Source organism: Cyphomyrmex costatus, unplaced genomic scaffold, assembly GCF_001594065.2.
Source record: "Cyphomyrmex costatus isolate MS0001 unplaced genomic scaffold, Ccosl1.0 scaffold59, whole genome shotgun sequence".
Lineage (NCBI taxonomy): Eukaryota > Metazoa > Arthropoda > Insecta > Hymenoptera > Formicidae > Cyphomyrmex > Cyphomyrmex costatus.
In genome coordinates this window covers 499098-525025 of record NW_017280071.1, presented here as the reverse complement: position 1 = coordinate 525025, position 25928 = coordinate 499098, and the positions used below count along the sequence as shown (strand labels likewise).

Below are 25928 nucleotides of genomic sequence, written 5' to 3'. Positions count from 1 at the left end.
AAAAAAAGATAAAAATACTTGAAGAAAAAATCGGGTTGTGATTAAACATATGTCAAAAAATTAATTAGACAAAGTTTACGAAAAATTGAGGATTTTATAATTATACAAAATCACGAATAAAAAATGTACATAAATTTGAATTGCACACTATGACTATAATATTACAGGTATTTCTAAATAATTTCATTGACCAACTGCGCGATCCGCTTTAAACGCTTCATCTCGGCAAGCTGTACAAAGCGTACGAAAGCAGGAAACGGTCGCGATCTATGTAATGTCTGACGAACCATTTTCGCGAAAACGAATGTTGATTCTGCGGCTATCCAAACAACGTTTTAAAGAGAAAGATGTCCTAATGTTTGAACATTCCTCGAAATGTTACGTTATTTTACAAAATATTGTAATTCACGCGACTTATCGTTTCGTGTCAAAATTATCGCGAATTTATTCTAGTACGGATTCAAATCAAGAGTGAGGCATCTGTAAAGGAAATAATAATTTTGCTAAGGTATCTAAAAATTTAGCTAGATATAGTTATTAAAAATAGTTTTGCTGAATCACCAAAGTATATGTATAGGACGCTCAAATTGGTTACTTATGCATCACTGAGAAAAAAATATTTGGTGTTGGTAACTATAATTATATATTACTATAATTAGGATTATAAATAAAAAATATTCATTTATCGTAAGTAGAAATGTTAAATTACTATTCAAACAAATATTTATTTTATAAAATTTAGTAATATTTATTAAAATTTAATATATTTTCTCTGAGTAAAATATCAAAATTTTATACAGCATTGCTTATTATACTTAAGCTTTTCACATAATTATAATATATTCAAACAAATTTATTAAATTTAGTAATATCAATACAGCTATTATATTTGTTAAAATGTTACTAAATTTTAATAAACATTTTACTGTAGAATATAAAAAAATCCTTATTAAGAATTAACAAATTTTTTAAAGCATTACTCTTTATGCTTAAGTGTTTTACATATAATTATTTTTTAATAAGCCAACAAATTATTTTCAGATCTGTATCTGTAATAGTTAAATTTTTGGATACTTCAGCAAAATTCTTTCCATGTAACATTTGCGGATACGTTTTCAGATATTCGAAACAAATATATAGAAGATTTTTTACCTTCAATCAAAGCATGAAAAAATCGCGAAAATTTCCTAAGGATTAGATAAGGAATCTCAGCACGAAAATTGTATTCCACCGTCAAACTCCAACAAAACTCCTATTAAGTAGTTTATTTTATGGATGGACAGTCAAAGAGCTCGTTTGGATCACTTTTTGTATAATTAAAGCATGCCGAGAGAATAATTATTGTCGCTATTAAATATAATATAATTGCATATAAAGTAAGACTCACAGTAGAAGTGTCTGAAGCGTCTGAAGCATTAGAACTAAAATAGCTGGAGAAACTAGATGAGTGATGTTGTTGGTAAATCTAAAAAAAAAGATAAAAATACTTGAAGAAAAAATCGGGTTGTGATTAAACATATGTCAAAAAATTAATTAGACAAAGTTTACGAAAAATTGAGGATTTTATAATTATACAAAATCACGAATAAAAAATGTACATAAATTTGAATTGCACACTATGACTATAATATTACAGGTATTTCTAAATAATTAAAAAAATTTTTTATTAAATTTAAAAAATTTATTTTTATTTACATTATAGATAAAATTAGTAAAAAATATACTTCATATTTTACAAAATTCTAATCTCTTTATACAATTCAATTAAACGTTGTAAAATCTTTCATTCAGAACAATATCTACAATTATAAACAATTTTTAATTATTTTCACTTGATTTACAACAGAATAAATAAATTATTTTACTAAATTATTTATGTGTATAATTTAACATTTGTAATCGTTTACAGATTAATTTCAATTAAATATTATAATACAATGTAAATATTAAAAACTATATTATTATTTCAAAAATTTAGAATAATGTAAATGTAAATACTTTTTAATTAGTTTAATTAATTTTAATTATTTTCATGATTTGTGTAATTTATAACGCAACAGATAAATTATTTTATTAAATTAATTATATAATTTAATATTTGTAATTGTTTACAAATTAATACCGATTATTATGATATAATAATATCAAAATAGTATACAGCAGTTTAATTATGTAAGATAATTGTATCTATTACTATTTGTTTCTATAAGTATATGTTTTTTAATATAAATAAGTCATAAAAAAAACTAACACAAATAAAAAATATAAAAAAAGGTATTTTTTCATTAAGTTAAATTATTAATAGATACAATATACCAAAAATAAATTCTACTTCTTAACTATTAAGATATAGTATAAACATTTTTCGAAAGATATACTATATCACAAATATTTATGAATCCGATTTTAAGTTTGTCCCTATAATGTGTCTTGTATCGAAGCTGAGAACATTGTATTATAAGTGTATATTGAAATTGCAAGTATAATTAAAATAATAATTTATGCGATATTAACTTAAATAATTAGCTACATCTATTATCTCTTTTACTAACTATATATATTAAAATAAGTCAAATGTGGATGATTCGATGGCCGACTCGATGAAACGATAACGAAAATTCATGAGAAATGTCGATACTTTAATGTCAACTACATTCACTATGCGAATAAAGATACTGTCGATGATATTTTAGTAACGTGTCACGCAATTAAATTAATACTTGCATTAATTGTCCAATAACACAATCGATATCGTAAATGTGCGAACGTACTCGTTGAGCAATTTCGAAAATGCAGACACACACATCGATAATTCATTTATGTTCATTAATACCAATGTAAATTAACTTTAATTTCAATTTAATTTATTCTTTACCTTTTTCTAATTTTTAGAACTGAAAAATTAATATTAATTCGATATTAATCCTCTATCGACAATGTAAAATTTCATTCTTTGTACTTACATAAACTAGATCTTCGCACTTCAGTGCAATATTATCTTGGTGATACTGATAAAAATCTGAAAAAATTCTTATAGGCTGATAAAAGATTTGACAACAAATTTTTACTCTCATATAGAAGATTGTATTTCAGTTATTTTTTTTTTACAAAAAAGTACAACTTTCACTTTTTCACGACTGATCGTTTTATTTCTACATTTTCTTATATTTTTTTTCATAGATACCAAAAATTTTTGTAATAATAATGCTACACTCAAAGAAAAATTAATATATTTAGTACATCAAAATAATAAATAAAATCTTTATTTATATATCATTACGAAATTGCTGTCAGATATGCTTCAATAATTTAAAAACTATTTAAAATGTAAATCAATGCATTTTTTCTATCATCAATTAACTTAGTAAATAATAAACTAACATATTCAGACAGATTTGTTAATCCACACATCCCTCTGTATTAGTTCTTAAATAATTGAAACATCATTGTCAGTAATTTCGTAATGTTATGAATAAGGATTTTATAATATTAACTTTACTTCATACACAATGTATCCTTAAGTGTAGTATCATTATTATGATAATTTTTGATTTCCACAAAAAAATACACAAGAAAATATAAAAAACAATCCCTGAATGGTCGCGAAAAAAGATGTACCCTCCTTTATCTATCAGAATTTATAATAAAAAAATCATCTGTGCCTTTAAAAATCAACATGGTCGGTGGAAGATTAAAATTAATCCATATTGGTAAAAATGGAGGGATATTAGATATTTTACTTTTATATAATACCTAAAAGCGGAAAATATAAAAGAATAGTCTATTCGTCGACATGTCTTTCTCACGGAAACGTAAAAATACAGATGTTATATACTCGAATATCATTATAACAGATTTGAGTTAATTCTTGTATTAATCCAACATTCTGGTTGACGTACAATTACAATTATGAATGAACAAACTAAATAGCGAGCCATTACATAATTTTAGCAAATAGATTAATATTAGATTAATATTTTATACATGAAAAATACGAGAAAAATGCGTGAAATTAGACACATTATTTTTCATATAAATTATAAAACACAAAATACGTAATATTCGGATAGGATGCCCACGTAATGTGCAATATGTTATATTTACGTGGCTTGGAGAATAATATGTATCATAAAGTGAATACAGAAACATTTTCGTTGTTCATGCTTCGTACACTTGAATACTTTTTAGTTACTGAAATACCTGTTATACATATATGTCATGATACAATATGAATTCTATACGAATTCTATTTTTATCACTTATTTGCTACAATGATATAAATTGCCAGAAATTATCATTCTTTAGTTGCTTACGATAAAAAGATACAAACATAAAGAACAAAAAAGGGAAGAACATATACTTCAAAAGAAAATACTTTTATTCCTCTACAACTATAGTTGTTACAGGAAAATTGTATTTTTAAAATAATATTACAAAATTTTGATGACTTAAAACACAATTAAACTCATTTTCTGGAAAGCTTTGTTTTTTAAGTCGTTTTGTAGCAAATAAGCGATATTATTTTGCATTACATTTTACATTTCAATGTGAAATAATACTGTCGGCTATTTAGCTATCGTGTAATTAATGACATAGGATGCGTTCAAAAAGTACTGTCAACACTATATTATGTCATTGTATCTTTATCATTCATTAAACGTAAAATAAGAGGGTCGATTGTGTATCTGAAAATTACAAAAATAAACAGATTGTTGACAATGAAATTATAAATATTTTAGTAAATCACTCACTAATTTTCATCTCATTTTATACTATATTATATATCAAAGGAGTAATGGAACCCAATCCCTTGAGTTAAATAACACTTTGTTACTTTTAGCTTTCATATGTATTAAAATGTAAATCAATCTATTTCTTCCATCGATTAACTTAGTTAATTAGTTTTTCCAACAAAATTTGATAGCGCGATTTTTTTAAATATAGATTGATGAATTTAATAATCCAAGATATACAATCGACTCCAAGGAAGAATAATGCGGGATTTGCAAAAGAAGTCGTAGTGATTATAAAATCTGAAAAATTGACAAATTATAGTAAATTATTCTCCTCATTCCAACTGTGATTAGTCACTTTCTTCCAACTGACTTTAAGCATGTTTTGATACACACTGCCACACTGAAAATCTACATTATATGTAACATAAACTATAGACTGGCAATGTATATCGGATCTTTATGCGCAATAATGCTGATAGCGCGCTTTTCAAACGTACCTACTCATATTAATGGATCGATAGAACACATCACATATTGGCAGCCAGGATTTTATTTAAAGAGGGGGCAAATTAGAGTTGCGACCTGCGACTCGCGTTCTGCGTCTATGTAGATAGGACTTTAGCGAGGGGGTAACCACTAGCTGAAATATTGTCCCACAGATTACATGATTTTATTTGATTTCATACGATTTTATCTGATGAAAAATAATTTTCTTCACTATACATATAAAGTTATTTAGTAAAATAAACGATTATATATGATATTTTACAATTATTCCTTGTAATTGCATATGTAATTATACATAAGGATTTCATATGATTCTTATACTGATTTCAGGAAATCTATTCCACGATTACATTAAGTGGTTACCCCCTCGAACTTTAGAGTCACTTCCCTTTCCTCTGCCTCCCCTGATTACATCTATATTAATAACAAATCGACACATTTGCGATTTAGTTTAAATCGCCACTACTCCTACTCAATATATCATTATTTTAAATTTAAATTGAGTTAAATATGACACTATAAATTTAACAGTGTTGGCGCGTTGTTGTAAGCGAAATTTTTTTTTAGATTAAATTGAAGAGATAATATATTAAATTATTATTTAAATTATTACATTGAAAAAATTTTCATGTGTATATTCAAATTTGTATAATTCATAAAACGTTTTATCTTTAAGATACACGCACACACATATATTACTTAAATCTAGTTTATTCAATCTCGATATAATTTTATTTTCCTTTTTTTTTTAAGTAAATATAGTGTTTATTTATTATAGAAAAGGAAAAAAATTTTGAAAATATATTATATTTAGAAAAATAATTATATTAAGATATATGATTTTACCTATACACGTTTTAAGATACTAGCACTGCAGAGATGTTTCTTTGAAACTTGTTTTGAAATCAACAACTCCTCTAATTCCTACTAATACAAAATTTCCCTGAAATTTGAAAACCTTTAGAATTTCATTATTATTTTCGATCGCCACATTAATTCTACCATTTTGATAAACAATATTTAGCTTATTTTCTTATTCAACGTTTATGTCGAAAAATTCGACCCACAGTGTAGTTGTGCTGGTTCGCGTACAAGAGTAAAGTACATTAAAGCAATTAATTGACGGGATCATTTTGATCTCAAAATGTTTCTAGAATTATTTGCTCTAAGAATGTTCACAATCCGAATTTTTTGCTCATCGTTTACATCGAAAAATTCGACCCAGAGTGTGGCTGTGCTGGGTTGCGAATAAGAATAAAGTACATTAAAGCAATCAATTGCCGGGATCATTTTGGTCTCAAAATGTTTCTAGAATTATTTGCTCTAAGAATATCCAGAATCCGATATTTTGCTCATCGTTTACGTCGAAAAATTCGACCCACAGTGTGGCTGTGCTGGATCGCGTACAAGAGTAAAGCACATTAAAGCAATCAATTGCCGGGATCATTTTGGTCTCAAAATGTTTCTAGAATTATATACTCTAAGAATATCCAGAATACGATTTTTTTTGCTCATCGTTTACGTCGAAGGATTCGATCCACAGTGTGGCTGTGCTGACTTAAGACTAAAGTCCATCCATTTTTCAAAGAAAAATAGCAGCAAGTGAAAAATCAAGTACATATTCTTGAAGGGCTTTTTTTTGTTAATTTAAATTCTACTTCAAAAACACTAAAACCAAAATCCCCCTTATATTCCATCCGCCAGATTAACGAAAACAGATTTTAGAAGACTGAATCAAAACACCATTTTGAACTTTCAATTTTTAAATACAGATTCGTAACGAACGTCCCCAAAAACCACCTATAACCAAATTTCAACAAAATCGAAGAATCTTTAGGATTTCAGTAACATTATTGGATCAACTATTTCGAACTTTCAATTTTTGACTAAAGATTCGTAACGATCGTCCCCTAAATCACCAATATACCAAATTTCACAAAAATCGAACAATCTCTATGATTTCCGTTACTTTTCCGTCTGCCATATTGGATCAACTATTTCGAACTTTCAATTTTTGAGAACGGATTCGTAACGAACACCCCCTAAATCACCAATATACCTAATTTCACCAAAATCGAACAATCTTTAGGATTTACGTTAATTTTACGTCCGCCATATTAGATCCACTATTTCGAATTTTCAATTTTTGAGTACAGATTCGAAATAATCGACCCCGAAAATCCTCGAATACGAAATCACATCAAAATCAGAGAATTCCAACAGCCTCAACGAAAAGAGGCTTCAAAAAAGCGTGACACGCCAATTTTAAGATATGATGAAAAAATATAAATTAATGAAATATAAATAAAAAACATAAATTGATATGAGATTCTTTTTCAATAAATTCGGTTTACAAAAAAATAGATAAACGTTTTACAACATTCAAGTAATAATCGTTTAAATGTAACTATGGTATTTTATATAACAACTTTTTATTTAATTTATCTTTGTTTTATAATCAATTTGGCATAAGTTTGATTAATATAAGTTTGTGATAACAGGTTATTATTCAATTTAGTTTTTACAATAAATTGGATATGAGCTTAATAACATTTTTTATTTGAGTTTTATGTAACAATTTATATTTGGTGTGTAAACTTGTTCTGATGTAAGCTTGATAACAGTCTTTTTTATTCAATTTAGCTTTACAATAAATTTTCTTTCTTTTTTATTCTTCATAAAAACGAAAAAATAAATTTTAAAAGTTCTATTTCTATCTCAATTTAAAAAATAATAATTTTTTAATTTTTCTAGAGCAAAGAAATGAATTAGTTTATAAAAATTAGGAGATTATTAAATATATTATCATGCGTTAGACTTCTTCGAAAACTTATGATACATTTAATCATTGTACCAGATTAATTTTTGTACATCTTTTTACAGGGCAATGGCAACTGCTTCTTTCACCGAGTTTCTGATATTTCGTTCTACAGTTCACGGCACAGTAAGTCCTGTTATATCTTTAAGTTATGATTTTTACGGAGATAATTACTAGTTAGGTTAATATATTATATATATATATATAATTGAATTTCGTGTAAAATAATTTAGATCGAAATCTCGATTTTTATTAACTTGCATTTGGAAGATGGATTTTTCATCTTTTTTAATACTTATCGCTGCTTCTATTCGATATATACATATATATGTATGCTGTAAAGAATGAAATTCTGAGAAAAGAGTGACTTTTTGTCGGCGGAATATCAAGTCCGATCTTGCGACTATTCTTCAACTTCTACCGATAGTCTTCGTTTGCGTCATTCCGTCACCGAAAGAAGTTCACTTGTCTTTTCTTAATTCCGCAATGACGACGCGAAACACAGACAGCTTAAAAACTAAGAAGTAACTGCTGCCTAGCCACGTAGCTTCCTTTTTCTTTGTCTCGCTTTGTATCTTTCATATTTCGTCGTGTTTCTTTCCCTTTGTACCATCTTTTCGTTCTTTTTGCTACCAAAATGGGTCCTTCCATCTTGCTACTGCGTTTCCGCATTTACAGGGTGTCTACGAAATGATTTACGGAATACTGTATGAAATAATTTAACAGCGTATGTGTCTTAGAGAATCTTAGAGATGGAATAAATATTTGCAACATTATACATTAACGTAAATTGATTTTGTTTTTGGATAAAATATATCACTTAATTATGTCTCTTAAACAAAAAGTAATTACCTGACTTTTTTTACATATAATTATCACCTGTGAAATATTTTTACATCCCAATTAAAGTCACTATTATTAATAGCATAGTACTGTATATGTATAATACATATTATTATGATTGCTTTTCGATTGATTTATTAGTATTTAAGAACATTATAGATGAGCATTTAATGATAATTTTTTGAAAAAGTATAAGAAATTAAATAAATATAAAAGCACGCGCGTTAAGTTGTTTATTACAGCATTTTTAAAAATGAAAAATTTAACGATATTTTAAAAAATAAAAATTTTAATATAACGCTTTTTTATTATGGGTTTTTGGTAGAATTGCATATTGAAAGGTTTGTAAAGAATAGTTATTAAAAATAATATTTTACAACAATTTACATTTTTTCGCCGCTGGCATGTAAAAAACCTCAAGTGACTATTTCCGGATTAAAAACATTTCTCTCAAATTTCATAAAAATTTTTGTTATTTATTTATGATGCATGGACAAATATAATCGCGTAAGTAGATGAATAAAGTTTGTATCAAGTTTTCGATAAAACTTAATCGGTTTTAGTTTCATTGGTTTTTTTCATATCGTTCTTTTTCTTTTAAAATACTTTGTGTATCTATATATAAATTTGCGGTTTCAAGAACGGCTAATTGCTAGAAATATATCTTCCCCTGGTCACAAAATTCGCTCGTAGTCCACAGAATTGCTCGACAAAGCTAATCCCTCGCCGAGTTCCTCGACCCTAAAGCCAAAGTCTCATAAATTCAACGAATCTCTCTCAATGCGCGCTCTAAGATTTAGTTAAAAAACGAAGGAAAGAGCTGCGAAAGGGTGAGTCATTCTGGAGCCCGACAGTCCGGATTATTGCAGTATTAACCCTCATCTCGACAAGGGTTTCAAAGTTTTCTTGAGAAATTTTAACGAACCGTCTCGTCTTCGAGTTTTATTTGCGTTTGCTATAAATACGATAAAACGGCAGAGATTTTTCGACCATAATCAATGAATAAGTCGACATCGATTCGTAATGCCTTTACAAAAATTAATTGGTAGAATTTTTTCTCAAAACGATTATTGAATTCTTTATAATTGATTCTGATGAAAGAATTATAATGCTATCATTAACAAACAGATACGGAAAGAAGGTTTAGATTACTAAAGTATGTAAAAATTTATCTAGGTATAAATCTAAAATAATTTTGTTGGACCATTAAAATAATTGTGTAGAACGCTTAAATGTTGATAACGATGCTATAAAAAGTTTTAACATTCTACAAACCAATTCTAGTGTTTTATACGTAATTATTATATTTTTATGTTTCAAACAAAATTATTTTCAGATCTGTATTGAGCTAAAATTTTAGATACTTCAGTCCAAAACCGTTTTTTTTTCCGCGAATGATTTGTTTTCTCAATTGAGTTTATAACAATTCCATTCTTTTTGCAAAATTGTTTGAAAAAAAAAAAATAATAACAGGCGTCGGTCGTGCTTGCATCCATACTTTCGATCGCGCACACAGATTTAAAACGAGTGTTTAAAAGAGTGATACGTTGGAAAAGACCGTGATAGATACGCGCGAACACATCGGCAGGCGGTGGTCGAAGTTAGACCCCCCGCCTGCAAACCACGGCAATAAAATGAATTTATCGATGCCGCAAAACGGCGGCTCCTTACGCGCTTTCCTCCCGCGATCATACTTCATTTTGCCGATATTAAATGCTGTAAATTCAGACCGCCAACTTCCATCCTTCTCCTTCTCTTTGCCCAGTTCGCGCTCTAGCCATCTCTGCCGCAGGGTGCTCGGGAATCGATGGACTCTTGTGTTCTACGTGCATGTATATACAATGACTTTATATCGTACGTCATCGAGCTCGTCTTGACAACGATTATTAACACGTAAATAAAAAGCACATCCTATTTAGTGATATATAATAAATTTTTTAAACTTATCTTATTGAAAAAGTTATACGTATCTATAAAATATCGGTCACTATTATGTCTGTGATATAATATTGTACTTTTGTATATGTTTGATAATTACTTAGACAAAAACTTGACACACACACAAGGTCGTTGAAATTAAATTCTTAAAGATTATTGTAATTTTAAAATCGATTTTCTTGTAAACAAAAATTCATAAAAAGATCTTATTTCTGAAATTTTATAACTATTATTACGCGTGTATGAATGTACTTGATTTTCTACGTGCTTTTCTTTGTATTTCATTTCATATTTTAATACTTGTAGCAAGTACGCTTTTTCTGTAATTTTAGATAACCAAAATTTTCTGTAAATTTGAATAACCAGAATTTAAATTAAAATAATTATAAATGTAAATTAAAAATAAATTTACCTAAATTGTTTGTTAAAAATTGAGAAACATAATTTTATATGGATTATAAAACATTACGACAAAAGTGAAATTGTCGTTGTTTTTCAATTATATTGCATTACGGATTACATTATATCAAAAAAATAATTATATTACATTAAAACCTCATGTCATTTTATATCCAAATATTACATTATATCTCTATTATGTATTAGGCAATTATATCGTCTTGCAATTATTTAATATTTTATCAAATGGCGTGTGATCATCAATTGAGATATAGAGTCACTTAACGGATTTCGCGGCTAGATTTATTCGATAAAATCGCGATATGTTAATCGAACTGATTGCTGCATCGTTGATCGCGTCGTTGATCGTCGCCACGCATCGCGTCGAAATTTCATTCGGGATGCAGCTCGTCGACACAACTAGCGCAATATCGGTCCCCTCCTCCGTAATCAGACTCGTAAAAGCGAGGTTTACGGCCGGTCGAGCTTACGTAAAAACCCAATCATATTCACGTATAACGCGACGAGAGAAAAATAGCATGACGATGGCACGCCACGTGGCGAGCGCTCTGGTGTCGTCGCATAAAATTCCGGATCAACGACAGGGATTTTGTTCGATCGAATGACTGAGTCGTGGATTTATATGTTATAACTTCATGGCGACAACGGAACGAGCATCGCTCTTTATTGCTTCATTTTAATCAGGGATTCTCGAGAAGCACGTGATTCATCTATGTGCATGCGTCGTTGCGCGATTATAAAATTGTTCTCGGTGATTTCAAGAATTTATGACAGCATACTTGATTCATTTAGAACTGCATTTCTATTTTAGCTATAATTAATTAATCTACCTGCGATATTTATGAAAAGAGAAAAAAATTAATGGAGAATAAATACTGCGATTTATACTCATTAATTAGAGTCTGAAAAATTAATATTAATTCTCCAGCAATGTGAAATTTTTGCCTTTTGTCCATAGCTTAGGTCTTCAAATTTTAGTGCAGATTTTATAATTGCATAACTTTTTACTAAAATTCCTACAATATTTTTTTACTCTTTATCCACAACTTAGTTTGTCAAATTTCAATGCAGATTTTTATAATTGCATAGGTTTTCACTAAAATCGTTTCGATATTTTTAAGCAAGAGCAAATTTGTAGCCAAAAATGTTTAATTTAGTTGATTTTTCAACCAATAAATTCAATACAATAGATTAACAGTTAATACATGGAAGCATGTATATATATACACACACACACACATAATATACAAAAAACGCCTTAAGCGTTCACGAGACATTTTTAATTTTATTTCTCATCACATGTAGACACACGGCACTTGAGTTACGCATGACGGAAACGTGTGAATGCATTTGCAATATTTGCGAACCGTCGGATGATCGTTCCGCGACATTCTTTGGCAGTGAAGCAACGCCGCGATGCAGCGCTCGTAAAATAGCAAGCGAATAAATCGAAAATTCGTGATTTATTCGCACAGACATGTCACACCGTGAGCGTATAATATAAAGTGAACAAGTGTAAACTCGCGTATTGCAAAATGCAGATAGAAAAAGCTGCACGAGTCTCGACTGAAGGCGCCTCCAGACGCTATTGCCAACATTCACCAACATTAACAAATACACGTGACGTACATTATCCTCATACACTGTAAAAAATAACGATGTGAACTTAACGTCATGTGGCGTCTATATAATTCTCACCATATCAATGTTAAATTAACATCAACATAGTGTGGTTTTAACACCATGGGTTTTAAATCTGTACACCCATGGTGTTAAATCCACACCATGACAGTGTTGATATAAATATCAAGGATTTTGAATCTACACCATGTTGGTATTTAATTTAACATCAATATGATGAGAATTATATAGATACATCACGTGGGTGTTAAAACCACACTAGCAGGTCTATTCTGTAACTCTTAACGCAAGTTTATAACGCCACTGTGCAGCATTTTAAGTTGATAATAAAATAGTTAAGCAACGGTGTTATAATAATAAATTTATAAATAAATGTTAAATCCACATCATTTTTTATAGTATATTGAATGTTAGACTGATTTAGCGAATGTGTACACAAAGTTGGCGTACACTTTGACCATATCGTCTGAAGGCTCCTTTAGCGTAAATTCACTACGAGCATCGCGTGTCTTTCTGCCAGCTTTGCCGTGTTATCTGCACATACGGTGTGCGGGGGTAAACGAGCATCGTTATGCTTGCATCAGCATCAAAGGCAAATACAACGAGTGGAAAACGGGACACGTGACGGTAGTTTTCAGAACGTGCCGCGCGCATAATGCATCGGATCGGTCTTTATCGATGTGGAGGCGAAAGCGACGGCCTAGAAACGCAATTATCAGTCTCGCGATCTATATACAATTTTAGGTCTCTGTGTTTCGATGACATTGCGCATTATCACGTGTATTTCTCTATCACGAGACGTGTTATTTTTGCGAAGTAAGAAAGATCTTTCGACGATCCTGACGTTTGATTAGATGATCCATACATAAAAGATGACTGATTGTGAACTCTAAAGACTAAACTAAAATTAGAAACACTCTAAAACTAAATCAGTAAAATTAGATAAGTCTTTTCTGGCTATAATAATGGTTTAGAATATTAATCAAAATGATGTTTCTCAATTTATGATAAACGGAAAAAATTATCGATTTACTTTGCATTTATGATTATTTTAATTTTGCCAGTCACTTTTATGAGAATTAATCACGTGGATTAATTAAGATTAGTGCAGTCTTCAATTTCATCTCTTTCTTTGTTACCACTTAATTTACTCGAAAAACGTAATATTATATTTGATATTTAAAAGAAAATAAATTTTTGAAGAGACAAAATAACTGAAAAAAATTATTTTTATAAATTAAATATACTTTTGAATGAGAGATTCAACAATAATGGACACATACTAGGAGAATCAGAGTGCATTGGGAGTTTTCGCATATCGGAGATTTATCACGCAATAAAATGAAACAGTCGTTGTAAGCTGTCGCTCTACTGGCGGCATTTCGCTCTACTCTCGACATTATTAGGATCGCAATTGTCGGCGTTGGGATCGCGGCACATTCAGCATTGCACAAAATGCAGCACATGCGTCAGTTCTTTTCTGAAACAGCGCGGCTCGCTTTGGCTATTAACTGTCGTTTCATGACACAAAATACGAGCTTCTTTGCCTCGTAAAATTATTATCGATGAAGTTTGCAATGCGTTACGATATTAATCGACGAGTTTGTGGCATATTCCGCAAGTTTATTCCGGATAATAAAATTGAATTGTACCGAATAATGTAATGGCAAATTTATTATACATTTGGGCGTCTAGATCTTGATTTTGAACTTATTGTTAGAAAAGGTTGACTATGCTACAAAGAAGATAAAATTAAATATACAAATCGATAAATTTCTGTTGATTGAATTATAAACAGATAATAATAATAAATTAGTATTAAAAAAAAAGAAAAAGAATGAGTAATTATATTTATTATATATAGATTTTGCTATTCCTCTTTACTATAATAGATAATAATTTAATATTTAATTCATTATTTGATAAAATAACCTTTATTAAATGATATATATATTTATGTATGATACAATATATAATTATATTTATTATTTTATGATATGTAATATTAACATACTTTTATAAAGATGATTTATAACGATTCTTAAATACAATCTTATAAATTAAATTGCTTTAGCTTATTATTAATTGAAACATTTTATCATATTTTTATGATACAAGTTGTATAAAAATTTGTAGAATTGAAAATCGTGCATTATTAATTTGAAACTATAATGATATACATTATTATTTATTATTTATTATTATGTACAAGATATTATTAATTTAATTATTATATGTATAATTATAATATATGAAAAGTGTTAATGGCCTTTAAATTAATATTTTTAGAAAAATTTGCAAAGTTTGAAATTCATAACAAAAAATTAAATATTAAATGTAAAAACTGAACAAATATTATATATATATTGTAAGAAGTTAAGATCCATTAATACTTTTCATATAATTCGATACAATTATTATTATAATTACCTATTAAAAGTAAATTGTTTTTTTTGTTTGATCAAATTTAAGAGTATATGAAATGCGTGCAAATATTACGTCATTATTTACAAATTTCTTGTAACATATTTTATACTTAAACCGATTACTATAATTGCTCTCTCTCTCTCTCTCTCTCTCTCTCTCTCTCTCTCTCTCTCTCTCTCCCCCCCCCCCCTCTCTCTCTCTCTCACACACACAATTGTTAAAATACAAAATATATGTGAAAAATAGATTTACATTTAAGAAGAAATATCGTTTGAATGATCTTAAAATGCACTCGTACCTCTGCTATTTTCTACGATACGTCTCCTCTCCCTTAAAAGCTCCAAAAATTTTGCTCTTGGACTACCGGGATATTTCAATTCCACAGTAAAAGAATCTCCAAATCTGGAGTTCGTTAACTCAGTTTTTAAATTATCTTTTGATTTCCGCGTAATCTCCGTTTCTGTATAAGGCGATCCTCCTTCGATTGATTTTGTAGGGTCTGTTAGATAATCATGATGCTTTATTTGGAAAATTGTCGGTTTATTCGACATGTCGACATCTGACAAATTATCATTGTCTTCGCCGCAAAATGCTTTAGAATCAATTCCAAAACCGATCGACGTCCTTGAACTAATATCGTTCGTTTGATCCAAAGGCTTCGTCTTTTTAAACGCCCATGGGCTACTCTCAATTCCGCGAATGTAGTCAAGATAATCCTCGGCGATGGGAACTTTGTCGAAATTAAGGATGCCATGAGCGTCCTGTTGGAAAGTCCCTCGTAACTTGGAGTAAGTTGTCGAGCTTTGCGACCTAAGATCGGATATTTTCCGGGGGCGTTCCTGTTGGGATTGTTTCAGACTCCAGCATTTACTAAGATCAGCCGCGCGCATTAGTTGATCGAAGATTTTACGCTCGAGATCATCCACAGTAATATTGTTGTTCTTGTCGTCAAGATCCTGTTTATCTATCTTAGTAACAGCGTCATACTTTTCTGTCTCATTTGACGTATATTGTTTCGCGGCGTCAGTTCGAGTGGAAGACAAAAGCGGTAAGGAAATCCTAGAAAGATTGGATTCATCACAATTCTCAGCATTATTTTCGGAAACTGCGTTTCCGCATTGATGGATAACATCGTCACTGATGCTAGACATCTTAGAGTCTACACTGGAACTCGCTAAACTCAATTTAGCGCCAGCAGACTCAACATCGATGCCGTATCTGTCTCGGAGGACCTGGTTATGCTTATTGACATTATCGATGCATGCCTCCAATCTTTCGATGCCTTTCAAACATTTCACGTAAGATTCAATAGCAACAATTTCATCATTGTCCGACTGCAAGTATTTGTCGGTGTCATCCTTCAGGCTCACTTTGCGCCCTCGAAACTCTGTATAATCTTTATCCGTGCTTGGATTATTTCCACGACGACCTCCTCGTCTTCTACGCTTCCCATAGTTCTCCAACATATTTGTGGCACTCATGTACTCGTTCATAGAGTTCATGTTGCGCATGAAAGTTATTGCTTCACTTAGATACTCTTCAAGAATATTTCTCTTCGATGATGTACGAAAATGAGCGTCTTTGTCAATGGCGACACTGTCTTTGACAACTTTGTTGCGAGGATCTTCGTTGGAGAATTTTATCTTCTCGTTGTTAAGCGATTCTTCAGAGTTCTCAGAATCACTCTTCTTTTTTAAAGTAGGCAGAACTTCTTCGCTCTTCGTCGATTTTATCTTTTTCTGCTGTAAAGACTGATCGATTTTGACATTCGATTGAATGATATCCAAACTTTCAGTTACAACTGGCTTCTTCTTCTTCACCTTCTTTATAATAGGCTTTAAGGCTACCTCTGAATTTTGTTTTGATGCTAGAATTTTACGATTAGTTACGACGTCAGTTATCTCCTCGATACTACTGGGATTTAAAAAAGACACTTTTTTCTTGCTATTATCAAGCGGTTTGGTTTTCGCTTCTTCTTCGGAATCACTATCTACAACATGCAATGATGTCCCTAGGATCAACGCCTTGTAATCTTGCAGTGGATTCTTTTCCGATACTTCATCAGGTTTTCTCTTTGGAAATTCTATCTGAATATCATCAAAATCGTCGTCTATCCTGACTGACGTCGAAAACTCGGCGTCAGTCGAATCTACATGATTCATCGATTTCGAAGCTTCTTTCTTCGTGTGTGCAACGACATCTGGAGGACAAAGACTCTCATAATTTTTATCATGCAAATCCATCTTTTTTATCTCAATTGTCTCTTTCGCGACGTTGTCGTCGTCATAATCAAGACTGTCATCCGAAAAATTATAATCGTAATTTAATAAGTTCTTTATTGAAATAGACTTTGATTTCTTCAAATTCTTATAGTTGTCCTTCGAGTCTTGATTACATGATTTCTGAGCTGTATTTTCTGGAATTGTATCGACAAAAGAACATTCGCTGTTTATCAGAGAAGAAAATAAATTATCGACTAATTCTAAATTAATATCTTGTTGTATAGAAGGTGACGTGGTCCTTATTTCTCTGTTATAGTCGATAAATTTCGATCTTTCTGGACAGGGAAGGGTCCAGTTTTTCCATAGATTATCGTCCGCAAGTCTGTGTGGTCTTTTAGGACTCAAACTGTAGCTACGTTTCTTAATAATGAAAGCTTGTGTTAAACTATCTTTTGAAATTGGCCACGTTTGCTGACAAACATCACCATTGTATATTCCATTCCATTCGGTCTCTGTACCATTTTCTTTTGTTTCAATGACAGAAGAAGTGCCTAAGGAACTTCTAAAAGTTACCAACTTCTTCATCGCAGTCTCTTTCTTTACCTCGGAAGACACGTCATCGCAGCTTTTGCTCTTCGGATCTTGAAAGATATTCTCGATTCTGAAAACTCGGCCGTCCGTTTGAATAGCCGTCGATTTGACTGTAAAATCCTTTAGAAACGATCCTTCAGTTTCATTTTTAATCTCTTTATCCGTCTGTGCTGCCTTGTCGCTGGAAATGGGTTTCGGTTTTTCCTCCACGGCATCACTGCCGTCTATCACTGCGATTCTTGACTCTAGACCGTTTGTGCTTTCGATAGTTATACTAATCATTTCTGGTAATGATATAGAAATAACGTTCTTCTCGGGACTATTTGTTCGTGCTTGTTGACTAAGTTCGTGAATCAAACTACAGCATCCGCTGTAGCTTCTATTCTCCGAATTATCTTTTAACCGATTCGCTGCTTCTAAACGTCGCACTGCCGTTTGCACCGCCGAATTCCTTCCCGACGACGCGAGGAACGTGTTGGTCGAATTATCCACGCATGATACTCTTTTGTCACCACTTTCCGGATAAAGGTCAGACACATCAGCGCTAGATAGATTACTCTCGGCGTAATTCTGCGCGTCGTCGGAAAGTATTCCAGAATCATTTCGCGGTGAGTGAAGTTCGTAATCGTCGAAGTCCAGGTCAGTCGCCAAGCTCTCGGCATCCTTACAACGGAAGATGCTGGTTGGCGGTCGTCGATCCGTCAACGTTGCCATGTCCTTTACTCTAAGAACAGGTAATCGGCGATCCATCGCAACTATCGCGACATCTCCGTCCGCGTGATCATCCGTGAGAACCGCAGCGTCTTGAAGAACCACTTTAGGCTGATCCGTAAGACACGCTGTATCCTTGAAGCGCAGTGTCGATGCCGTTTCCGTCTGGGTATCAACATTGATCTTTCGTCGTTTTAACAGCATCTTTCGCGAAATCTCCTGGAGTCTCGATCGCGCTATGAGACTATTTGGCATTTTCACATCGATACCCTCCGGCGGTGAACGTATACCCGACGCGTTGTTGCTCGCCATATTAGTCTCTTCTATATGCTTTCTGCTGGAATAGAGTCTTTCTGTGACGGCTGCCACAATTTCGGCACGTTTTACTTTCTGAATGGCTGTGTGATGCTTTAAACCGCCCGCCGCTGCTGCTGCTGCTTCTTGATCCAAGGAGCTCTTTCTGCGCGCTATCTTGTCACGCGTCAAACTCGAGATCGAGATCTGTTCGTCTTTAGAGCTACTTGAGCTACTGTCTTTGCTAGTTTTTCTCTTCAAGCTCTCCAAACTCGATTTTCTACCGATACTGTTATAGCTACCTGTTCTGCCACTGATGGAGTCCTTCAAACTCTTATCGGACTCGTTGCTACTCTTCCTCTGCAGATGATCTTTATTACCGATCGCTCTCCAAATGTTACTCGACTTAACATTCGCTTTACGATCATCGATCTCGCGGATATTATTGAGCTTCTTCCCACGTTCGGATAACGTCGAGCGTTTCTCTATGTTTGTGTGCGATCGTTGTACACCAAAAATTGGTTCTTTCTTCTTGCTAATCCCGTCGATAGAGCCAAACTTCTTCGAGACGTTCAAGTTGGACGATGATAAATCGATCGAATTTTGCTTACTGAACTTACCTCTCGGTTTGCTTCTTCCAATCGGACTTGGTGAAGAACATCCTGAGGTAATCTGATGAAGATCAACGATCTCCGAGTCTTTCAAGATGCACGAATTCGCTGAACTGCTGCGATCATCAGGATCGACGTCGTCGATTCTTTCCGATCCCTCGAAATCCTCGTTGCTACCTTCTATAAAATCGGCATCGATCGAATCTTCTTGAACTTCGTCGGAACAAATTTCTTCGATTTGTGTAGACGATTCTTGTAAGCTGTTGTCTGGCTTGATTAGCACAGCCACCAGCGTTGGTATATCCACAAAGACAGGTTCGTTAATCTCGTCCACCACTTCGTCGTCCTCATCGTTTAACTCAGTAATTTTGGCCTGATTATAATTGAAGCGATGCGGAAGTTGTAGATGCTCGTAGGAGTTGAATTTTCTGATAGATCCCGAAGAACTCGTCTCATAAGCCGTCACACTATCACTGGAATTATATCTTCTTATCGGAAGTGTATCGAGATTTCTATTATCTTTAGATTGTACAGTTCTGTTTTTATGATTGGATTCCTCGAATTGCGAGGTGTTGATCGATTCGTGTTCTTGACGATACTGAGGATCCGTCGCGGAATTCTTTGAACTTTGAACTTTGCTGCAGCAACACGGCGCTTTAGTCTGGTCGATATCCTGCAATAAGATTCGTATACTAGTTTTAGTTTAAACTGAGAATGAATATAATATATATTGTAATATATTGAAATAACGATATACATATATGTTTTATATTAAGCTGTATAGTCCTAACCCATACAACACAGATAATTACAGCAATATTCCTAACGTAGTAATATTTCAGTAATATTACAACGTTGCAGCAATATGTTGCTGTGTGAGCTTCTGTATGGGAATTTTTCGTGATATTATGCATACTTTAAATTATACGCTTTTTCCATGAATATTTTTAGATTCTAGATAATCTCTTCAATTTTTTTCTCATATATTTTTTTAATTTTTTACGATACATATATAAAAATTTGCAGTAACTTTTACTCTTAATAAAATTATAAAATATATGATTAAAAATAATTAATTAATATTTAAATTGATGCTTAAAATTAAATATTTAAATCATATTAACTTGAATTGATAATTGCTTTCTACATTCGACGAAAAAGAGGAGCATTTGATTTTGTTTCAATATTTCCATTTCCAATATACATCGCAATTATGACATATTCTTTCAAAAGAAATTATTATTATCCATGAATAATATTTTATCTCGGATTTAAAACACGACGCGGAAGCTCGTGGATAGTCGACGAAGTTGCGATTGTGGACGAAGTATGAGGAATTTAATTAATCGGCGATTATGCAACGTGCGGAAATGAAGGATGGAAACTACCTGATGGAAATGGAAACGCTGTTCGCTCGTTAAGCGTAACACATCGGCGTGCTATATTTTATCAGCAATCGTTCGGCCAATCGCTCGCAATGGGCGCTCAATAAGTGTCAAATAAACGATCAATGAATCTCATTTGCGTAATGACATCGAACAATATCGCGGCACTGCTCGTATTGGTAAACCCCGATAATAAACTCGCATACCCTCTCGCGCACGAGTTAAAACGCGACTGAAAAATCGACTGCTATTTATCGCGGATCCGCGCGTTCTACATCGAGCAAAATTGCGAAATTTGTTTTATAATGCTGCGTTATTACCGATCGCGCGCTGCTCGAAACTCATTAATATTTTCCGCCGGCAGCATGCGAATCTCCGGCCACGTTATAAAGTCGCTCGATCAACATCAGGCCGAGGATTAAATCCTTTCGCGTTTTCAGCCTCGCTTCCGCCAAGCTCGATTTTTCATTTCAGCCGCGTCAAAAGACAAACGAGAAAGTGGTTTTATTCGATTAAAATAACACTTTTACAGATAATTTATAAAAAAAAAAGAATCAAGAGATATATTTGTAAAATAATCGTGTGTAAAAAACGTGCAAATTGGTATTTTATCGAAATATTACATTAGTATTGTATATTAAAAAATCTTTATATTATGTTGTCAAATTGTACATGATTACTCCTAATTGTTCAAAAGCTAATATTTTTCCACGAATATAGGCGATAGTGAGAATATTTTCATATTTCTTAATTTTTTCTAGGCGAATGTCTATTTCTCAATTTATAACTTCTTAATTTATAGCATCTCGTCCTTTTGATAGTTTTTCGCACAAAATCTGTAGAAATTTAGAGTAAAAAAATATTTCGTATTTGTGTTGTTTTGTAACGTTTATAAGTAAAATGTCCGTAAGCTCCTTGCCTTTTCCAATAATAAAGATTTCAGTCTGGCGACTTCAGCCCTTAGTTCGCGGATAATTCTCTCCACGGGATCCTCGTTGACCACTGGTCGATTGACCACACTCTGCGCCCTCTGCGCAAATCGTAGAGTGTGCGCGGTCTCGTTGTAACTTCCGCTGGCCGGAGATATCGCTGAAAGAAACAACAAGTTTGAATTAACATCGAGAATACATGATAAAATTATTAGACGTTCCAACTACAACTTATTCGTTCCAACTACAATTTATTCGTTACGGTGCGATTTCCTGATTAATACTAGCGGCTGCGGCATATTTGCATTCTAAGTACATCGTACATCAGCGATTAGATATCGATAATGAAAGATTGCTTCATGAGTAATATCTACTAAAAGTGCCTATTGCGAAACATCGCAAAATACTATTTATCTATTCGAAGACGGTTCTAAGACCGTCCGAAATATTTTCCGTTCACTAAAGAGAATGTCACGTGCATTTTCAACCTACTATAATAGAAATACGTATATATTCCACTGATAATATTTATAAAATATTTAGTAAATGTGAAGTAATACTTTTACAATTAAATGTAATACAATTAAATATAACTTATTTTATTTTCCTAAATATTTATAGTAAGTATTTTACCAAATATTTAGTGAAACAATACCAATTAAATATTTAATTAATACAGCCAATAACGATAATTATTATTAGTCATATTAATTAAAAAAATTGGTATTATTTCATTAAACATTTGATAGCTAGTTTTCAGCAAACTCTTTTTTTCAGTATTGTTTGCTCTTTGGAAACAGATCTATGTAAGATATTCATCGCACTCATAAATCCATAGACATACAGATAATCAGATACTTCCAACAGCGGGCGTCTGTCGAAAATTAATCGAGAGGAAATGTACGGAATGAAACTCCGCGTAGACAAGTCAACCGGAAATAACTCACGGCTCACCGAGAGCTCGATAATCCGAAATGAATTTTCAAGCGGACGGCAACTTTTCTGGACGTCGTACTGCGGAATCGACGTATAAAATCCACCATCTCACGGCGACGGAGTATGCAGTCCGTGAGATAATGTAATATCTATTCATCTACGCACTATACGCTCAATCACAAATGCGGACCCGTTGAATATTAAACGTCTCCCTGATAATAAACCGAAATGCTATTAGCAATTCAATTAATTGCCGATGATCAGCGGTTTGGAATATTCCGCTACGATTAATTATACACGTCGCCGGGCCGGCTAGAAGTATTTGCAAAACTCTCCGTTGTTTCCCGGCCAATTATACGGATCGTGCAATCGACTCTTCCATTTCGGCAATTAATTGTGACGAGTCGAAAGAGGGAAGATCGACGCGCCTTCTCTTGATTAACGTCTCTTTTGCCGTCGATTCAATTACGACAGTTTCGTTGGTCTATCACGGAATGATAGAAGAGATAAAAATATCGCGACGATCAATGAATCAAAGTAAACAGTTAAATTGAACTTATAGATTTTGCCTTCCTTTTCGAGACCAATGATCTCAAATACGATAGCGTATCTTAAAAATTACATTTTTTAATGCACAATTGTATCACAAATTCAATTTAAAAAGGAACCAAGAAAATATCAATCGTTAACTCTATATCCGTCTCCAAAGTAGAGATCCGTAAATTATGTATTTTATCGTTATTATTTCGTTTATATGTATTTTATTGTTATTTTTTAAATGTGAATCCGATTTGATTTTAATCTAAGAGAAAGATTAATTTTGGTTCGGAAAAAATATGGCTCGAATAAGGATTTATCATTAGTACTGTGTAACGCAATCTTTTCTACGTGCTTTTTCTAACTACGATAGGTTTCTACAGGAAAATAGCGTTTCCCTGTTCTAAATTGGCAATTTAATTGTCATTTACTATAATCTTCTCAATATTTTGTTCAGTTCGCATAACATTTATTCCCTCAGGAGAAACTGTCGTGCAAATTAATACAATCAAAGATAGTCGAATATAACCAGGCGAAACCTTTCTAAAAGGTGACGACGCTACGATGCTTAGATAAATCCGTCACAGTTTACTCTAAAGAAGTCGAATTAATTTCCTAAATATTTCTGACATGCCTTCTACAAAGCTCTTAACAATATTATTAAAAATGCATTAACTAAACTGTACATAAAAATTCGAATATTTTTAAGTATTATTCCATAATTGAATTAATTGTTTAATTAGTTAATGATTCAAAAACATTTTGTGCGAATGATGATTACTAGCGTTCATATTATAATTTAATTTGTTTATATTAGCTTTTAAAATAATTTTTTATTAAATCTGTATAAGTGAGATTATATAATATTATAATCGCATTATGCTATAACCGATTATATAAATATATATATCTATATATATATATATATATATATATATATATATATATAAAGCATTAATTTTCATATATTATTAAAAGTGTTAAATCATATTCGATAACGACTACCATATACTGGCGAGAAGAATACTGGCGATGGATCGATCACGTAGCTACTGTCGCAAGCTCACTACAGATTTCTTATTTACCGCTTTTCGCGTCTCTCTATCTCGGCTCTATTGAAATTTAATCTCCGCGTCTTAGCTCGCCTGGAAAAGCATTTAAACCAATTACATCCAGCCCGGGTTATCGCGAATGGGAATAATTTCACAAATCTCGCGATAATATTTCTTCTCCAATAACTAGTGGAATTTATGGGAAAATGAGAAATTGCCGTTGCAAAGAAAGGAAAGAAATAGCCGGCTTTTCGTAATCCAACGATCGTGAAAGGAAAACATCTGAATTTGGAGGAAAATGTCTGAAATGAGTTAAACAATCTTTTTACGAGAAAAAGCGCAAAAGAACGTGAAGTAAATCAATCAATTAACAACAGCCGATTGTAATTTACCCTTTTAACGCGAAAGTTTCGTACTAAAAGGGCCAATTAAGCAATGTCGAATTAGTCGTTGGATTTCAATCTGCGCGCGAGAACGATGCGTCATTCTGGCAACAGAAAGGATATTAAAATGGAGGGTTCGAGATCAAAAGAGGGGAAAAGCGAACTTATAATTTCCTCACGAAAATACACACGGCGAAACGCGATTTGCACAAGCAGAATATTCCCGGAAGGAAACCTTTTAACATCAATGGAACATTCTAAGATTGCGCGAAGACTGAAAAAGGAAGTGAATACGAGTTTAGGAAGACGGCAAAGGAAAGATCAAAAGGAAAATACCTGCAGACACTTACTGGCGAGCATAATGGTGGTGGCATTTCCGCCGAGTGCATCCTTCAGCAGCCAAGTGAGCGAAGAGTCTCTGTAAGGGATGTATCTTCTTCCTGGCCTACTTCCGGTTGAGCCTCTCTCGGCGAGTGCGGATATCACGTTTCCTAAAGCCACTAGGCTCTTGTTGATATTCGCACCTTCCTATAAACAACAACAAAATGCAAAAGTAATGTTAAAATTATTAGGCTTATTTTGGATACTTTTATTGAATATACATAATTTAATTTAATACCTTTAGTTTCCTAAAAAAAATTTTAATATCGATATAATCTTTTTCAATATTATCTGATTTCAATATGCTATCGAAGTAAATATTATGACAATCAGTGTGATTATGTCCTGTATATTTTTTAATTGATAATGCAAATTTATCAATAAGTGTATATACTTATGAAACTTGTTAGTTTAACATAAGAATTTTTAGAACACATACTTTAACTTTCATACGTGAAACACTATTAGCGATGATTCCTAAATTTTTGCTACGTCGTGATGATTCTTTCCGTCTCGTTATAGAAGGCATGATCATATCAATATCGATCAATCACAGTAAAGACACC

The 25928-nt window shown here is 32.1% G+C and overlaps 1 protein-coding gene across 1 annotated transcript in view; it reads right to left on the bottom strand.

Moving 5' to 3' along the window:
* Nucleotides 1-15522: 15522 nt before the first annotated feature.
* Nucleotides 15523-25928, bottom strand: part of LOC108779382 (uncharacterized) — a 42799-nt gene continuing 32393 nt past the window's right edge. The window contains 3 exon segments of the mRNA XM_018546791.1: nt 15523-20451; nt 22032-22233; nt 25332-25509. Coding sequence (XP_018402293.1) covers nt 15612-20451; nt 22032-22233; nt 25332-25509 — 5220 coding nt within the window. The 3' untranslated portion in view covers nt 15523-15611.